Source organism: Mesoplodon bidens, assembly GCF_964165515.1.
Source record: "Mesoplodon bidens genome assembly, chromosome: 16".
NCBI classification, from domain to species: Eukaryota; Metazoa; Chordata; class Mammalia; order Artiodactyla; family Ziphiidae; genus Mesoplodon; species Mesoplodon bidens.
This window is the reverse complement of record NC_138173.1, coordinates 9,223,032-9,238,788: the sequence shown is the minus strand read 5'-3', so window position 1 is coordinate 9,238,788 and position 15,757 is coordinate 9,223,032. Positions and strand designations below refer to the sequence as shown.

The window sequence follows — 15,757 nt, the reverse complement described above, 5'->3', positions numbered from 1 at the left end:
AGTAATGAAAGATTATGAGAAGTGCAGTGATGGAGATAAAACCAGGATCGTATAGTAGAAAGTAACTTGTTAGGGTGAAGAGGGCCACCCTAAATAGGAGGAGGTGGTCTTGTGAGAAGGAGTTATCCATGGGCAGAGGTGGGTTGAAATGGTAGGAGTGTAAATCGATACAGCCACTATGGAAAACAGTATGGAGGTTCCTTAAAAAACTAAAAATAGAACTACCATATGACCCAGCAATCCCACTACTGGGCATATACCCTGAGAAAACCATAATTCAAAAAGAGACATGAACCACAATGTTCACAGTTGCGTCCTTTACCTTGTTACTCAGCTGGAAAAAAACTTTTTTTGAACCTGAAGGATTTGTTTCAGAAAAATAAAACCTGTTACATATATTACATAGTGGTGCTTCGACACGACTTAGATTTCTGTAGTTCATAACAGTTTGCAAAGCTCGTTCCCATATACTGTTTCCATTGTTTCTCACCATAGGCACTGAAGAGGAGGCTGGGTAAATAGCATTGTACTTACTTTACAAATGAAGGGCTGAGAGCCTGAGGTGAGGTCATGTGGCTGCCCGGGTTCCAGCTAGAGTGGCTGGGCTGGTCTTCAACCCAGCGTTGGGGCTGGCAGTTGACCCTGGAGTCTGTGTGCTCACAAGGAACATGTCATGGGGAATTTTGCTCATGAGATTAATCTTAGAATTCATTTATGAGCCACTAATTGTCAGTTTTCAGATTAAATGTTACTGCTTCTGAGCTTGGTTAGACAGAGTACAGTCAACTGAATTGGAGAAGGTGGGGAGGGGGAAGGGGAGAGGAGGAGAGGGGATGCTAGAACTTCCCTCATTGTCCACTTGGCTGCTGGGAGAGACCCCAGCACAGGAGCTGTGTGCCGCTCTGTCTAAGCTGATCATCCATGGAGCAGGCTGGATAGCACTCAGGTTTTCTCCCGCCTCCTATTACTCAGTTCTCTATGGAAAATATAACTGAGTCTGTTTTCTTATTCAATTAGAATTAGAAAATGGAAACTCAGAATCCCTAGAAAGAACTTCATCCAACCCAACCCACATATATTGTTTTATATAAAAGAACTAACCACACAATATGCAACTTGGCTTTGCCTTTTTTGTATTAGAAATACAGTTTTTTTGAAACCATTTCCTCTAAGATCAAGGAACAAGACAAGGTTGTCCACTCTCACCACTATTATTCAACATAGTTTTGGAAGTTTTAGCCACAGCAGTCAGAGGAGAAAAAGAAATAAAAGGAATCCGAATTGGAAAAGAAGAAGTAAAGCTGTCACTGTTTGCAGATGACATGATACTATACATAGAAAATCCTAAAGATGCTACCAGAAAATGACTAGAGCTAATCAATGAGTTTGGTAAAGTAGCAGGATACAAAATTAATGCACAGAAATCTCTTGCATTCCTATACACTAATGGTGAAAAATCTGAAAGAGAAATTAAGAAAACACTCCCATTTACCATTGCAACAAAAAGAATAAAATACCTAGGAATAAACCTACCTAAGGAGACAAAAGACCTGTATGCAGAAAACTATAAGACACTGATGAAAGAAATTAAAGATGATACCAACAGATGGAGAGATATACCACGTTCTTGGATTGGAAGAATCAACATTGTGAAAATGACTCTACTACCCAAAGCAATCTACAGATTCAACGCAATCCCTATCAAACTACCAATGGCAGTTTTCAGAGAACTAGAACAAAAAATTTCACAATTTGTATGGAAACACAAAAGACCCCGAATAGCCAAAGCAGTCTTGAGAAAGAGAAACAGAGCTGGAGGAATCAGGCTCCCTAACTTCAGAGTATACTACAAAGCTACAGTAATCAAGACAGTATGGCATGGGCACAAAAACAGAAATATAGATCAGTGGAACAGGATAGAAAGCCCAGAGATAAACCCACACAGATATGGTCACCTTATGATTGATAAAGCAGGCAAGAATATACAATGGAGAAAAGACAACCTGTTCAGTAAGTGGTGCTGGGAAAACTGAACAGCTACATGTAAAAGAATGAAGTTAGGGCTTCCCTGGTGGCACAGTGGTTGAGAGTCCGCCTGCTGATGCAGGGGACGCGGGTTCGTGCCCCGGTCCGGGAAGATCCCACATGCCGCAGAGTGGCTAGGCCCGTGAGCCATGGCCGCTGAGGCTGCTCGTCCGGAGCCTGTGCTCCGCAACGGGAGAGGCCACAACAGTGAGAGGCCCACGTACCGCAAAAAAAAAAAAAAAAAAAAAAAAAAAGAATGAAATTAGAACATTCCCTAACACCGTACACAAAAATAAACTCAAAATGGATTAAAGACCTAAATGTAAGGCCAGACACTATAAAACTCTTAGAGGAAAACATAAGCAGAGCATTCTATGACAGAAATCACAGCAAGATCCTTTTTGACCCACCTCCTAGAGAAATGGAAATAAAAATAAACAAGTGGGACCTAATGAAACTTCAAAGCTTTTGCACAGCAAAGGAAACCATAAACAAGACCAAAAGACAACCCTCAGAATGGGAGAAAATATTTGCAAATGAAGCAACTGACAGAGGATTAATCCCCCAAATATACAAGCAGCTCATGCAGCTCAATATCAAACAAACAACCCAATCCAAAAATGGGTAGAAGACCTAAACAGACATTTCTCCAAAGAAAATATACCAGACTGCCAACAAACGCATGAAAGGATGCTTAGCATCACTAATCATTAGAGAAATGCAAATCAAAACTACAATGAGGTATCACCTCACACCAGTCAGAATGGCCGTCATCAAAAAATCTACAAACAATAAATGCTGGAGAGGGTGTGGAGAAAAGGGATCCCTCTTGCACTGTTGGTGGGAATGTAAATTGATACAGCCACTGTGGAGAACAGTATGGAGGTTCCTTAAAAAACTAAATAGAACTACCATACGACTCAGCAATTCCACTACTGGGCATATACCCTGAGAAAACCATAATTCAAAAAGAGTCAAGTACCACAATGTTCATTGCAGCTCGATTTACGATAGCCAGGACATGGAAGCAACCTAAGTGTCCATCGACAGATGAATGGATAAAGAAGATGTGGCATATATATACAATGCAATATTACTCAGCCAAAAAAACAAACGAAATTGAGTTATTTGTAGTGAGGTGGATGGACCTAGAGACTGTCATACAGAGTGAAGTAAGTGAGAAAGAGAAAAACAAATACCATATGCTAACACATATATATGGAATCTAAAAAAAAAAGATTCTGAAGAACCTATGGGCAGGACAGGAATACAGACGCAGACATAGAGAGTGGACTTGAGGACACAGAGAGGGGGAAGGTAAGCTGGGACGAAGTGAGAGAGTGGCACGGACATATATACACTACCAAATGTAAAATAGATAGCTAGTGGGAAGCAGCCACATAGCACAGGGAGATCAGCTCAGTGCTCTGTGACCACCTAGAGGGGTGGGATGGGGAGGGTGGGAGGGAGACACAAGAGGGAGGAGATATGGGGATATATGTATATGTATAGCTGATACACTTTGTTATACAGCAGCAGAAACTAACACACCATTGTAAAACAATTATACTCCAATAAAAATGTTAAAAAAAATCATTAGGGATGAACTGAAAAAAAAAATACAGTTTTTTCCTAAACCTTTTAATCAGCCAGTAAAGGGCGTAACAGAGGCTGGTCAGGGAATTCCTTCTGCTGGGCAGTGGGGCTCTGGATTGTATGCCTCTGGCACAACCTGCAGTTTCTATGTTCCTGCGGCACTTGAGTGGACAGTGAGAGGAGACTTGTCCTCTTCACTCACCCACCAAACTTCTCTTCCCTTGTCTTCCCCCATCTTGGCTGGTTGCATCAGTAATTCCTCGGGTTCCCAAACCAGAAATGTGGTTGTTGTCTCCTCTCCCCCTCTCCCTATAGCTAATCCCAAGTCCTGTTGGATCGTCTACTTAAACATTTCTCAAATTCATTCTTTCCTCTGAAGCTCTAGTAATGTAGCTCATCAACTTCTTGGACAATGGCAGTAGCCTTCTAGCTAGTCTTCTTAACTACATGCTTGTCCCCTTCAAATCCATCTTTCACAGTGTCACTAGGATGATCTCTTCAGAAGTACACATCTGGCTATGTCAGTCCTGCGCTTAAACCCTTCTCTGTCAGTAAGGTTGCTTTCTGCTGCAGGTAACAGAAAACTGAATTTGAATTGGCTTAAGCAGTAAAGAGACGGGACAGATCATTTGGGGCCTTGGAGGACCTAGGAAGGAATTTGGATTTTTTTTCTAAGTACAGTGAGAATCTATGGAAATACTTGTGAGATATGACATAATCTGATTTATGTTTTGAAAGATTGCTTGTACTCTTAGAGAATGGATTGGATGGACCGAGAAGGGAAGCAGGGACCACCCTGTTAGGAAATTATTGTGTCTTAATCCAGAGAAGGGATCATGGTGGCCTGGAGGAAGACCGTGAAGTGGAAATGGAGGGGAAAGTTTTAAACTTGAAATGTATTTTTTTTATTTTTTTTGTGGTACGCGGGCCTCTCACTGTTGTGGCCTCTCCCGCTGCAGAGCACAGGCTCCGGACGCACAGGCTCAGCGGCCATGGCTCACGGGCCCAGCCGCTCCGCGGCATGTGGGATCTTCCCGGACTGGGGCACGAACCCGTGTCCCCTGCGTCGGCAGGTGGACTCTCAACCACCGCGCCACCAGGGAAGCCCTGAAATGTATTTTAGAATTACAACTGATGGAACTTTCTGATGGTTGTGAAGTAAAGAGGAATCAAGGGGGCCTTTGGTTTGATTTGAATAACTTTTGGATGTTAGGGCTGTTTACTGAGAAGAAATGATTTTCTTTCCTGGTTTAGGGAAGAAAGTCAAAGATTCCATATTAGATATTTTATGTTCAGGAATTATGTGAGATACCCAGGTGGAGGTGTCAAGTAGGGAGTTGGATATGCCAATCTGAGCTAGATGGGTGAGATCTGAGATGGATATGAATGCTTGAGAGCCATCACCATGGAGATGGTGTCAATTCCATGGAAATAGATCATTTTGGAGGTAAGTGCAGCGGGAGTAGACCAGCAGTTCCAGGAATGAGCTCTAAGGAATCCCAACATTGTGAGGTTTGAGGGAGCATGCATAGCCAGTGAGACAGGAGGAAAACCAGCAGGGAAAGATGGTAAAGAGCAGAAGGAAGGAAGGAAGAGTATGTTCTGTGATACTGCCATTGGAATTTCAGGACTTGTGAAGCATCGATCGCATTTGGCAATGTGGAAAATGTCGGTGATCTTAGCAAAAGCTATTTGAGTAAATTGATGGGGGTCAAAGCCATACTGCAGGGGGTTTACAAAGTCCTGGAGTAAGACAGAGTAGGTAGCCTGTATCAATAGGCAAAACTTTCAGGTTGTGCTAATATAACGAATTATTTCTTTTAAAAAATCTTCTTGTTATAACATTACCAAAATACACTTCAGATAAGTTTGTTAAATGTACATGTTTTTCAGAATAAATTTGGATGAAAATTTATCACAATAATAATGCCTCTCTTAGTATAACATCAGGGATGAAGATAACAACGGATGTGGTAATACTTTATGATGCATACAAGTTTTTCAAATATACCTAAAATGACAAAAGTAAAAGAAATTCTGAGAAAAATATTGGTCAAGTTGGTAAAGTGCTAACATGTCTCTAGATTATTAAGAACCAAATAAATAGGCAAAGCATTAACAAGCCAGTCACAACACAGAAAGCTAGTAAACATTCATGGCTCTGCCACTAGAAGGAGGAACTCTTCCGGAAGCTTAACAGGGATCAGGGAGAATATGTGTGATATTCTTCTGTTTCCTTTTTACTTTTATCTAAAATATTTCCAACTGTTTTGAGCATGTATCATTCTTAAAAGTAGAAGCAAAGTAATGCAAGAAGAAAAATGATTAAAATAGCTGCATAAATATTTTGAGTTTTAGAAAATGCTAATAAAAATTCCTCCATTTGACCAAAGCCTGTTAAAAATCTTGAGCAAAGGGAAAGCAGATACAATCTTACGTCTCGATTACGGTAATGTTACAGGGGTTGTTAGGGATGAAGATGTAAACATGTGATGTAATTTTATAGAGTGAATCAGGTCAATATATCATATCACTGTTGAGTGGTGAGGCTTACAGTTTCCTTAGTTGTAAGTAGGTTGAAGTAGCCAAGGAAAAAGACTAGATGTTAACATTCATATCCACATTTCTGGCTAGTTTTAGAATATGTTACCTTGAGTATTATTTTTCAAAAACAACTTTATTAAAGATAGTGATATATTTTTAAGATTCTGTTTCAATTTAACTTTTTGTGCCATTAACAAGAAACGAGGTGCTTTAAATGTCTTTCCTCAGCTTCCGTATCAAGTCTGATGCAAAATTGTGGTGAAAACTTGGGTTTTAGTTCATATCTCCTTTGCCAGACTGAGTTTTGAGGTCAGTCAGTTAGGCAGATAATGTTTTAAAGCCTGTAGTTCGGGACAGTTGAGAAATATACAACATTTTACGAAGTTATAGCTAATTTTTCTTTGTTGGGATGGTGGAAAAACCTAATGTTTTATGATAATTGCAATTGAACACCGAAAAAGTCTGTAAAAATGATCACTGTAACTTAAAGATCAGTGGTCTGTATTTTAAATACTGGTCAGCAATCTGTAATGCAGTGTTTTATGACTTATGATTTATTTATTTTAGAGATGCACGTGCCCCCTGCAGAGAAACAGCGAGAAGTACCACCAGGTATGGTATTTTGTCAGATGTATTGCTTTTTCCTTTTTTGTTTAATTTAAAAGATGCTGCTGATAACTAGATGGAATAATTCTATGAAGAGTAGAATTCTCGAGAGAGGAGGATTAATTATACCTAAATTTAAAAAGAAAATGTTCTGTGTTTTCATCAGTTGAGCCAAAGTAATGGGAAATAGACGTCAGACTGAGTCTAGTACATATTTGTTGAGCTAGAATTTGAGGAGTATTCATGATCAAAGTACTGTATGATTGTTGCCATTATAGATGGTGATAGTAGTGGAAGTTAGGTAGGCTTTTTTTTTTTTTGATTGACAGGCTATTTGATGGAGGATGTGGAATCAGACTTGCCTTCGGATAAAAGTTTAATAGTGTTTAAATTAGTGACATTAGTCCTCCCCCTCCCCCGTCTTCCCCGAGAGCACCCTTGTGCCCTGCGTGACCCGGGCAGTGCTTCCTGCCAGCCCACTGTGTTACCCCTGTCCCTCTGCTTTTCCCTCCCTTCCCCCGTATGTCCCTTTCATCATCAGTGAGTTTAAACTCATCATCAATGAGTTCAACCAAGGCCTGTGCTTTCAAATGCGTTTTAGAGATGACATTAACCATACCTGCAGTCAGAAATTAACATAGAAACCTCTCGCTTTCAAAGTGGGAAAAAAATGTTTCATTAGGAGAGGATTTTCCAACACCTCTTTCCCAAATGTATTTCTTCTTGTTTCTCTGTTTTATTTCCATTTGTTTTCTTTCTGTGTCATTTATTGGTTCAATTTTTACTCACATTTTTCACATTATGCTTAATGTGAATTCTGTAGCAATGATGTACATTCGTATTACTGATTTTGGTGGAAATAATTGTGCCTTCCAAAATTTATTGAAATACTAAATTTCAAGAGGAAAAAAACCTTTTATAATCAGAGTGTTTTTAGTTACACCACAGCTCATATTTGCTTATTTACCAGTTGGGATGTTTTAGATTTTGATAGTTGTTGTATGTTGTGCATTTAAAATATATACGAATACTAAAGGAACTGCATTGTTGGTATTGTGATATGAATGAGAAAAGAAATCCATGGAGAAATTGATCTTTTACAAGATGACTACTGGGCATATGTGTATATTTTGTGTTTAGGAGAGACGCACAGAGCAAGGAACGTTGATGTTTCTGTCCTGCTTTTGTAATTTCCTCTTCGTTGTTGAGCAGTGCTTCACAGAGTGCCTTGTTTCTAACCTGAGGATTCAGGGCAGGTTACTGGATTTGCATCTTGATTACTATCCGTTCCTCTAAAGAAAATCGTTTTATAAGTATTCCTAAAAGTAACGAGTTTCTACAACACTGACTTTTTTCTAGTTAAAGTTGATATTTTTTAATATTTACCTGACTTGAATGAAGGTATGAAACGTAATAATATTTTCTGACCGAAAGGTTCTGTGCTTCTACTTTGGTGTTTTTAAATGAAGCCCAAGAATTTCCTTGGAACATAAATACAAAATACTAAGTGGCTGGGGGGCTGGAATAAGGTGCTTTTTTTGGATGAGATGTTTAACAGCTGAAGTAAGTGAAAATGAAGATTTGATTCATATGCATACTTCCTGACACATAATGAGCTCCCAGTAAATGGTGGCTGTGGCTCTCATTGTTTAGCAATTAATTAGCCTGATCTCTGAGGTGGATCAAGAGAAGCTAAATTCTGAAAGACCTGATCAAGGAGTTGTAACCTGTCAGTTGTAATGCATTTGTCTTACATTCTGGTGTCATAAAAATTTGAGTGATGCACCCCATGGCTGTAGTTTGACCTTTACCAAAGAGGATATGAGGCGGAGAGTCAGCAATAATTATTTGTAATGATTGCACTGGGTTTGCTTATTTCCTATTATCTTCTTAGTCTTACTTTATATTACATTTTTTAAATTATTCAATCTTACAAAAGAATAATATTCATAAATCAGTCTATTTTGTACAATAAGGTGACTGCTTTTGCAACAGTGTTGAATTATGTGATGCAGGAACTGAGGAAACAATCATGGGACCCATTTCCTCACTACCTTTCAATCTTTAAAATTCCTTATTCAGTGGAAAACGCAAACTGAGGCCCTCCGCAAAATGCTGGATATCGTTTTTTCCTGGCCCTCAGAATCTAACTGATGATTACTTTGCCTTCCCCGATCTTTCTATGACTAGGTTATACAATCTTAATATTGCGTATTAAAGTTTATAACAACATACTTATCGCTGCGATAATCCCATGGGGTGGGAGTTGTCTTAATTTACTATTGTATCCAGCCACCTACCAGGAGACAGAGAGTGCTAACTTTTCTTAAGCATTATGTATGTCATGCTATTCTAGACACACACATGAATTAACTCCCTTAGTAAATATTTCCAGTAGCCCAAGAGGTAGACATGCTGTTATCTCCATTTTATAGATGAGAAAACTGAGGCACAGCAAGGCAGAGGAACCTGTCTGACGTCTCAGAGCCGACAAGTGGGAGAGCTGAGTTCGATTCTTGCATTTTGGCTCCAGAGTTCACACACTCAGCTTCTGTGCTCTAGAGGATTTCACATAAATGAAGGCCTAAAAGCTGATGCGTTTTGAGAGCCGTTTTGATGTGATAAAAGCAGAGATATTGTATTCTTTGGCATCTTTTTCTTAACGTGCATTAGCACTTCACTTACGACTCAGAAATGTTGAAGATTAATTATGATTCATTGTGGAAGTTAGTTGTCCAATAATTTAAACTTTGCCATCTTTTGTTTATATTTATAAATTTATAAGTGCTTTGCTGGCATACTTTTGGCAAGGATGTAAAAAGTCAATCCTAAGAACTGATCATTCTAATATCAATTAGAAGTCAATCATTTTCAATCTGTGTTTTTTTAAAAAATTCATTTTGGAATCTCTGCTCCTTTAGTGGGTTTTCACCTTTGTCCTCAAAGTCATATTTTTACTTGAAATCATACAGCATATTTCTAGCAATATGACAGCATAAACATACATAGCACAAATTGAATGGCTTATGAAGGAATCGCTTAGGAAATTAAATTTCCTGCCGAACAATACTTTAAGGCCATTTGACTAACTGGTTCCTTTAACAATTTTTCTGTCATGGCATGCCAGAAACAAAACTTAACAGTTATGTCTTGTGATGATAATCATGCTATTTGAAACGAAGATATGTGAGCCTCTGTGTTTTTGGGTAGGTCTCCTTGCTCTTGTCTCTCTGCAAATGGAGATAACATTTGTAACTCATCTCACGTTTGAATATTCTAGCAGTGGTGATGGTTTCACTCCGTTGCATCTGTCCAGAGCTGTCACCCATGACTCCCCTGTCACCCAGCATTTTCTAACACTGACCCATAAGACGCACAACCAGCTTTAGGCTGTCAGCACTAGAGGTCTTAGCTTACGCATATCATTGTTACTGATTTGATCATTCATCTGTTCAAGAAATACATATCAAGCAACTCCTATGGTACAGGCTCTGCCCCGGACAGTGAAGACACACAGTGAACAATACAGTCCCTGTCTTGTAGCGGTTCACAGACCTGTGGGTGTACAGCTGGGGACAGCAACCAATACGGCGCCATTAACTTCTCAGGGTGGTACACAGGGCAGCACCCAGAGGAGGGGGAACTAACCCGACTTCGGGGCCCGGAGTGCAAGCGTGGGGCAGGGCCTCCCATGTGTGGTCGTGCTGGAGCGGAGCCGTGAGGAGCCGCTGGAAGTGAGGGAGCTGGCACGTCGGGGTGGGCACGGCAAGTGCTTGCAGCACAAAGACCAAGGTGGTGTGCCAGGTACAGGTGTAAGAAGACAGTGTGGATGGGCAGGCGGCGCTTCTCAGAGGATCCCGTAAACGATGTTTGCGAATTTGAACGTGGGCCTGAAAGTGCAGGGAAGCAGCAGAAAAATTCCAAGCCTAGGAGTCGTGAGATCAGATCCAGATTTGAACAGAGGAGGTCCTGTGAGGAGGTGGAGACGAGTCAGGGGGCAGATGTGTTCATCTAAGCAGAGGTGGTGGGACCTGGAACTGGGGGCAGGGATGCAGAGCAGGGATGCAGAGCGGGGATGGATTTCACAGACCTTGGAGGTGGAGGTAATTTGGTGGGAGGGGCTGGTTGAGGGGGAAGAGTCGAGCTTGATTCCTGTGCTTCTGGCTTGAATGGATAATGATGGAACCTTAATGGGGATACAGAAGGCGGGAGGAACAGAGGGTAGCAGAGACCACTGGCCTGAATTTGGAGATGCTGGTTTTGCAACTTGGTGGACTGCTTCTGAGTGGAGACTTTTTTTTTTTTTTTTTTTTTTTTTTGCGGTATGTGGGCCTCGCGCTGTTGTGGCCTCTCCCGTTGCGGAGCACAGGCTCCGGACGCGCAGGCTCAGCGGCCATGGCTCACGGGCCCAGCCGCTCCGTGGCATGTGGGATCTTCCCGGACCGGGGCACGAACCCGTGTCCCCTGCATCGGCAGGCAGACTCTCAACCACTGTGCCACCAGGGAAGCCCTGGAGACTTATTCTTATATGTAGGGGCATAATTTGAGTCATTCAAAATTGTAACTGAGCTTTTACGTTATTTGCCTTGTTATCAGTACTCATACTTTGAATACGTTCCCATGGTCTCCAGGATTTTTGATTGCACAGGTTACAGAAATGCTTATTCCTCACAGTCCAGCTAATGGTTAAATTCTAAGAGGACCTGAGGTCAAACCCATCTTTTAAAACTCTTTCTGTTGAGGTGTAATTTACACACAGGGCGGTGCTCACATGTTGAGGGTACAGTTTGATGGACTTGTACGTGTGATACATTCTTGTACCCACTACACAGAGTTCTTCCAGCCCCTGGAGGTCTCTCCCTCTCCCCTCCCCCAGTAACGCGCCCACAAATGATAACTACTGTTCTGACCTGTGTCATCATAGATCGATCTGCCCGTCTTTGAATTTGATTGAATAGAACCGCAAGTAAACACACACATATACATATGTACACTTTTCTTGTGACTGGTTTCTGTTGCTCATCATTATGACTGAGTTTCATCCACTTTGATATTTATAGTTATTGGTCTTATCACTGCTATTTACTGTAATATTCCATTTAACAATTCCATTCTATGTTTATGGCTGCAGGGGCTGTTTCTAGTTTGGGGCTGTTATGAAGAAAGCGGCTGTGAATATTCTTATACATGTCTTTTGGTAGACAAACATTCATTTCTGTTGGATGTACCAAAGTATACATATAATTTCCAGTTACTTCTCATTAGCACCAAATAAGTCTGCTTACCTAAAAATTTCTGGTTACACACACACACACGTATGCACACATGTAGACAGATACATAGGGAAGGAAGGAAGAGAGGGAGGGAGGGAGGAAGGAAGGAAGGATCACAATCCAGCTCTAGAAATTATATCAAACTTTGACTGGGCCTTTATGTGCACCAACTCCTTTTTTACTCTAATTGTAACATAGATCCAATGCTGTGGTAGTAAAATAAATCAGACACTAGAGTTCGGAATAAGAAAATATTTGTTGAAAGTTGGACGGGAATGAATTTTACTTCTTTTAAAATACTGTATACTTTTTTTACCAACCACTTATACCTTCAATAACATTAAAATTGATATAAGATTATTAAAGTCATATATTTTAACTGCAACTTACAGTATCCTGTTGCCCCTTGAAAATCCTTCCTATATTTGTGTTTCAAATGCCATCCTAGATTTCCCCCCCCTCTACTGCATTTCTTTTTAATACAGTGAAAACATTGATGGGAGAAATTTAATGCTTGTATTTCTCAAAAGAATGACATTTTTAAATTCAGTTGTAATTCTCAGATGCTCTAGAGAACCTCTAATTTTCATTAGCTTTGCAACGCAAGTAGTAAGAACTACTTTCATAGTAGTAGGTCCCCCAGGGACTACTCTAGGTAGTGAATCATTCTGTTACCCTGTTGCTGTTAAAAACAACAACAATACAAAAAAAAAAAAAAAAAAGCATTTACTTCTGTTGGTGGGTTTTTTAAAAGTAGAGTAAAAATGAAGCAGTTTCACAGTCTATGTCTAGTTGGTCCTTTAATTTAGATTTCCCCTTATTTTTGCAGATACTTAAAGCTTCAGAAAGGCTGCCCCTACCACCACAGGAGGACCAGTTTACCCATACGCTGCAAAAGATGGCTGGGATAGATCTTGTGAAGTAATTTCTGAGCAGACCAAGATCTTTGGGAATGAACACTAAAGATGTTTTGAATGAACCATGGTCCACTGGCATTTTAGTGTATTTTTTTTTAGAAACAAAAAATCACATGTGATGCTACATTCCTGCATGTCCTTTTCTGATAGCCTTAGTGGATCCATTGGATTTCTTTTCTTTTTCCTTTTGTGACACAGCTTTTAGTCTTACCTGCATTTATGTGTTTTTCAGACAATAGTTAATAATCGTATTGATGGTGTAGCAGCAGTTGTCATGGCAGGGTTTTAATATCTCTTATCCGTAATTAACACTGTGTGAAACATGATTTAAAACCACTAAGAGTGTCTTAAAGACACTGATGGGGTCATTATTAGCTGTGAAGATTTGCGTTGTATATATCTGCAGCAATACCTTTATAAAAAATTGCTACATTAGCTTCAAGTATTCAGGGTAAAACTCAACATTTAAGATTCCTGTAGCTTTTAGCTTGTTAATTAGAAAAAAATTTAATTTCAATAAAAGTTTAAATTATCATGGTTAATTTATTTTTCAAAATAAGGGGGGAAAATTATTGTTAGGACGCAGGGGAGAGGAATGGCCTGTTATATCATGCAAAAATGCTTTTCCGCACCTCGGAGTGATTGTAGAATAGCTGTAGTCCCGTGAGTATTTGTTTAAATTTTACAAAGTCTCTTATCAATTACTGGTGCATAACGTAAAGGTTGTTCTGCCTTTGACTGGTTAAGTAACGCCCGTACAACGCCGAAGCCTGCTCCGTGTATAAAAGTCCACAGGGCCTCTGGCTGGGTGATGTAGGGTGTGTGAAAAGTGCTCACAAGCCAGAGGCCCGCTGCTGTTTGACAATGTTTGAGCCTTTTCCTTTCCACGCTGAAGCATTTCTTCTATTTTTAGTGTGAGTAATTTGTGGCTCAGAAATAGCTGCCGTGATGAAAATACTCATTTGTTAGAAAAAAAAGGTAGCTACACCCTCATTTTGAAAGGACCCTGAGCTATAAAAAAAAAAAAAACTCTAAGACGTGGTTTCATTTATGTGTCCGGGGAGCTCTTGATCATGTTCACATTGTTGTAAGATAAAGTGACATTTTTTTCTGCTTTTAGGGTTAAAATCAAAGGGATTTTATATTTTTATCATTAGAGGTCATTGGTACAATGTAGTAAGTTATGCTGAACCGTAGTGTAGTGAAACCCAAAGTCGTATGTTAGTAAAGAAGCAATAATTTTCTAAAGCTGTGATCTGGGTAATTCAGAGTTGCTACTCAGAATCTCATAAAGGTCTTACTCCATATTCTGAATTATAGAACACTACTTTTTATAAAGCCATATTTTTTTAGGGAAACTTAGGAGTGACATAGAACAGATAAATGCGTAGAATAAATTTTGCTGGATTTTTGTATATAATCATCTCTAGAACTCTGGACATTGAGGATTTTGAGGATTCATTATGCTGTGGTCAACTTCAAATAACTTTCTAATTCCAAATATCTCAATGAATGAGCCTTGTCTTTACAGATATATGCCAAGCTGGGCAACATCAGTGGATTTTCTAAAAATAATGTAATCATCTTCTGTTGAATGTTATTTGAGTGCAATAAAATGCAGAATTCTTCTCTACATTGTCATTATTTTGAAGTATATTATTTTTTGTTTTGTTACATGACAAAATTCGTTCATTTTATACTTACTAGTATTTTAGAATATTACAGCATTTTTGATGACTAAAAGCACAAAGGTGTACCTTCAACCTCTTTCTTAACCTATTTCTAGTAGGTAATGTTTATTTATTTTGTTTAACATTTACTATTATGCTACATTTTGGGGAGCAGAATGAAAATGAAATAGCCCCTGCATCCATCCTGTGTAGGTTTTTTTTTTTTTTTTTTGTGGTACGCGGGCCTCTCACTGTTGTGGCCTCTCCCGTTGCGGAGCACAGGCTCCGGACGCGCAGGCTCAGCGGCCATGGCTCACGGGCCCAGCCGCTCCGCGGCATGTGGGATCTTCCCAGACCGGGGCACGAACCCGCGTCCCCTGCATCGGCAGGCGGACTCTCAACCACTGCGCCACCAGGGAAGCCCTAGAGTTCCCTTTTATGTATGGACTGCCCACTGTTGGAATATACAGAGCATGACTAACGTAGTATTGTTGTAGAGTGTGGCCTTCTGAATCGGTCTTAATTGTTCTGCAACCCCTGGCAAGATTCCTTACCCTCTCTAAGCCAGTTGCCTGATCTACAGAATTAAAATTACCTTTCAGAGCTGATCAAGTTAAATGGGATCATCTGCATTGTTTAGAACAATGCCTGGCAGACAGTTAAATTTTAATAAATCCTTTTCCTTTTTGGCGCATCGAGGGCCATTTGAGGTCTCGCAGGGAAGCCTATGTAGAAAGAGTAAAGTAAAGCAAAGTCACACTTTATTCTACTGCAGAATTCTATTCTACTAGCAGAATGCTAGTGAGGTAAGCTGGATCTCTTAGAAAACTTTACCTAAGCTAAATTTAAGCACTGAAAACCCGAGAAGCTAAAATTCCCTGCTCTGTGTGTTTTCCACACCCAAACACGAGTCTCAGATCTCAGCATGCTGATGTGAGGTAGGGCAGAAGGGGACCCAGCCGAGAGCTTTCGCCCCGGGGCCGGAATGGTTGGGCTAGGCCTTCTTAGGGCAGCCTCTCGCCCGCCCTGGGTATTGCATTGCAGGAGATACAAACACGGCGGCCCTGATTCCTGGGAGCGCACCTGGCCAGGGCCCTCCCACACCTATTTAAAAGGTGACTAGTTC

General features: G+C 40.3%; 1 protein-coding gene across 4 annotated transcripts in view; it reads left to right on the top strand.

Moving 5' to 3' along the window:
• Positions 1-15,757, top strand: part of ASPH (aspartate beta-hydroxylase) — a 228,333-nt gene that overhangs the window by 88,252 nt on the left and 124,324 nt on the right. For all 4 annotated transcript variants that reach the window (XM_081214293.1, XM_081214294.1, XM_081214291.1 and 1 more), the window contains one exon: positions 6,733-6,777. In XM_081214293.1, coding sequence (XP_081070419.1) covers positions 6,733-6,777 — 45 coding nt within the window. The remainder of the gene's footprint in view (positions 1-6,732; positions 6,778-15,757) is intronic.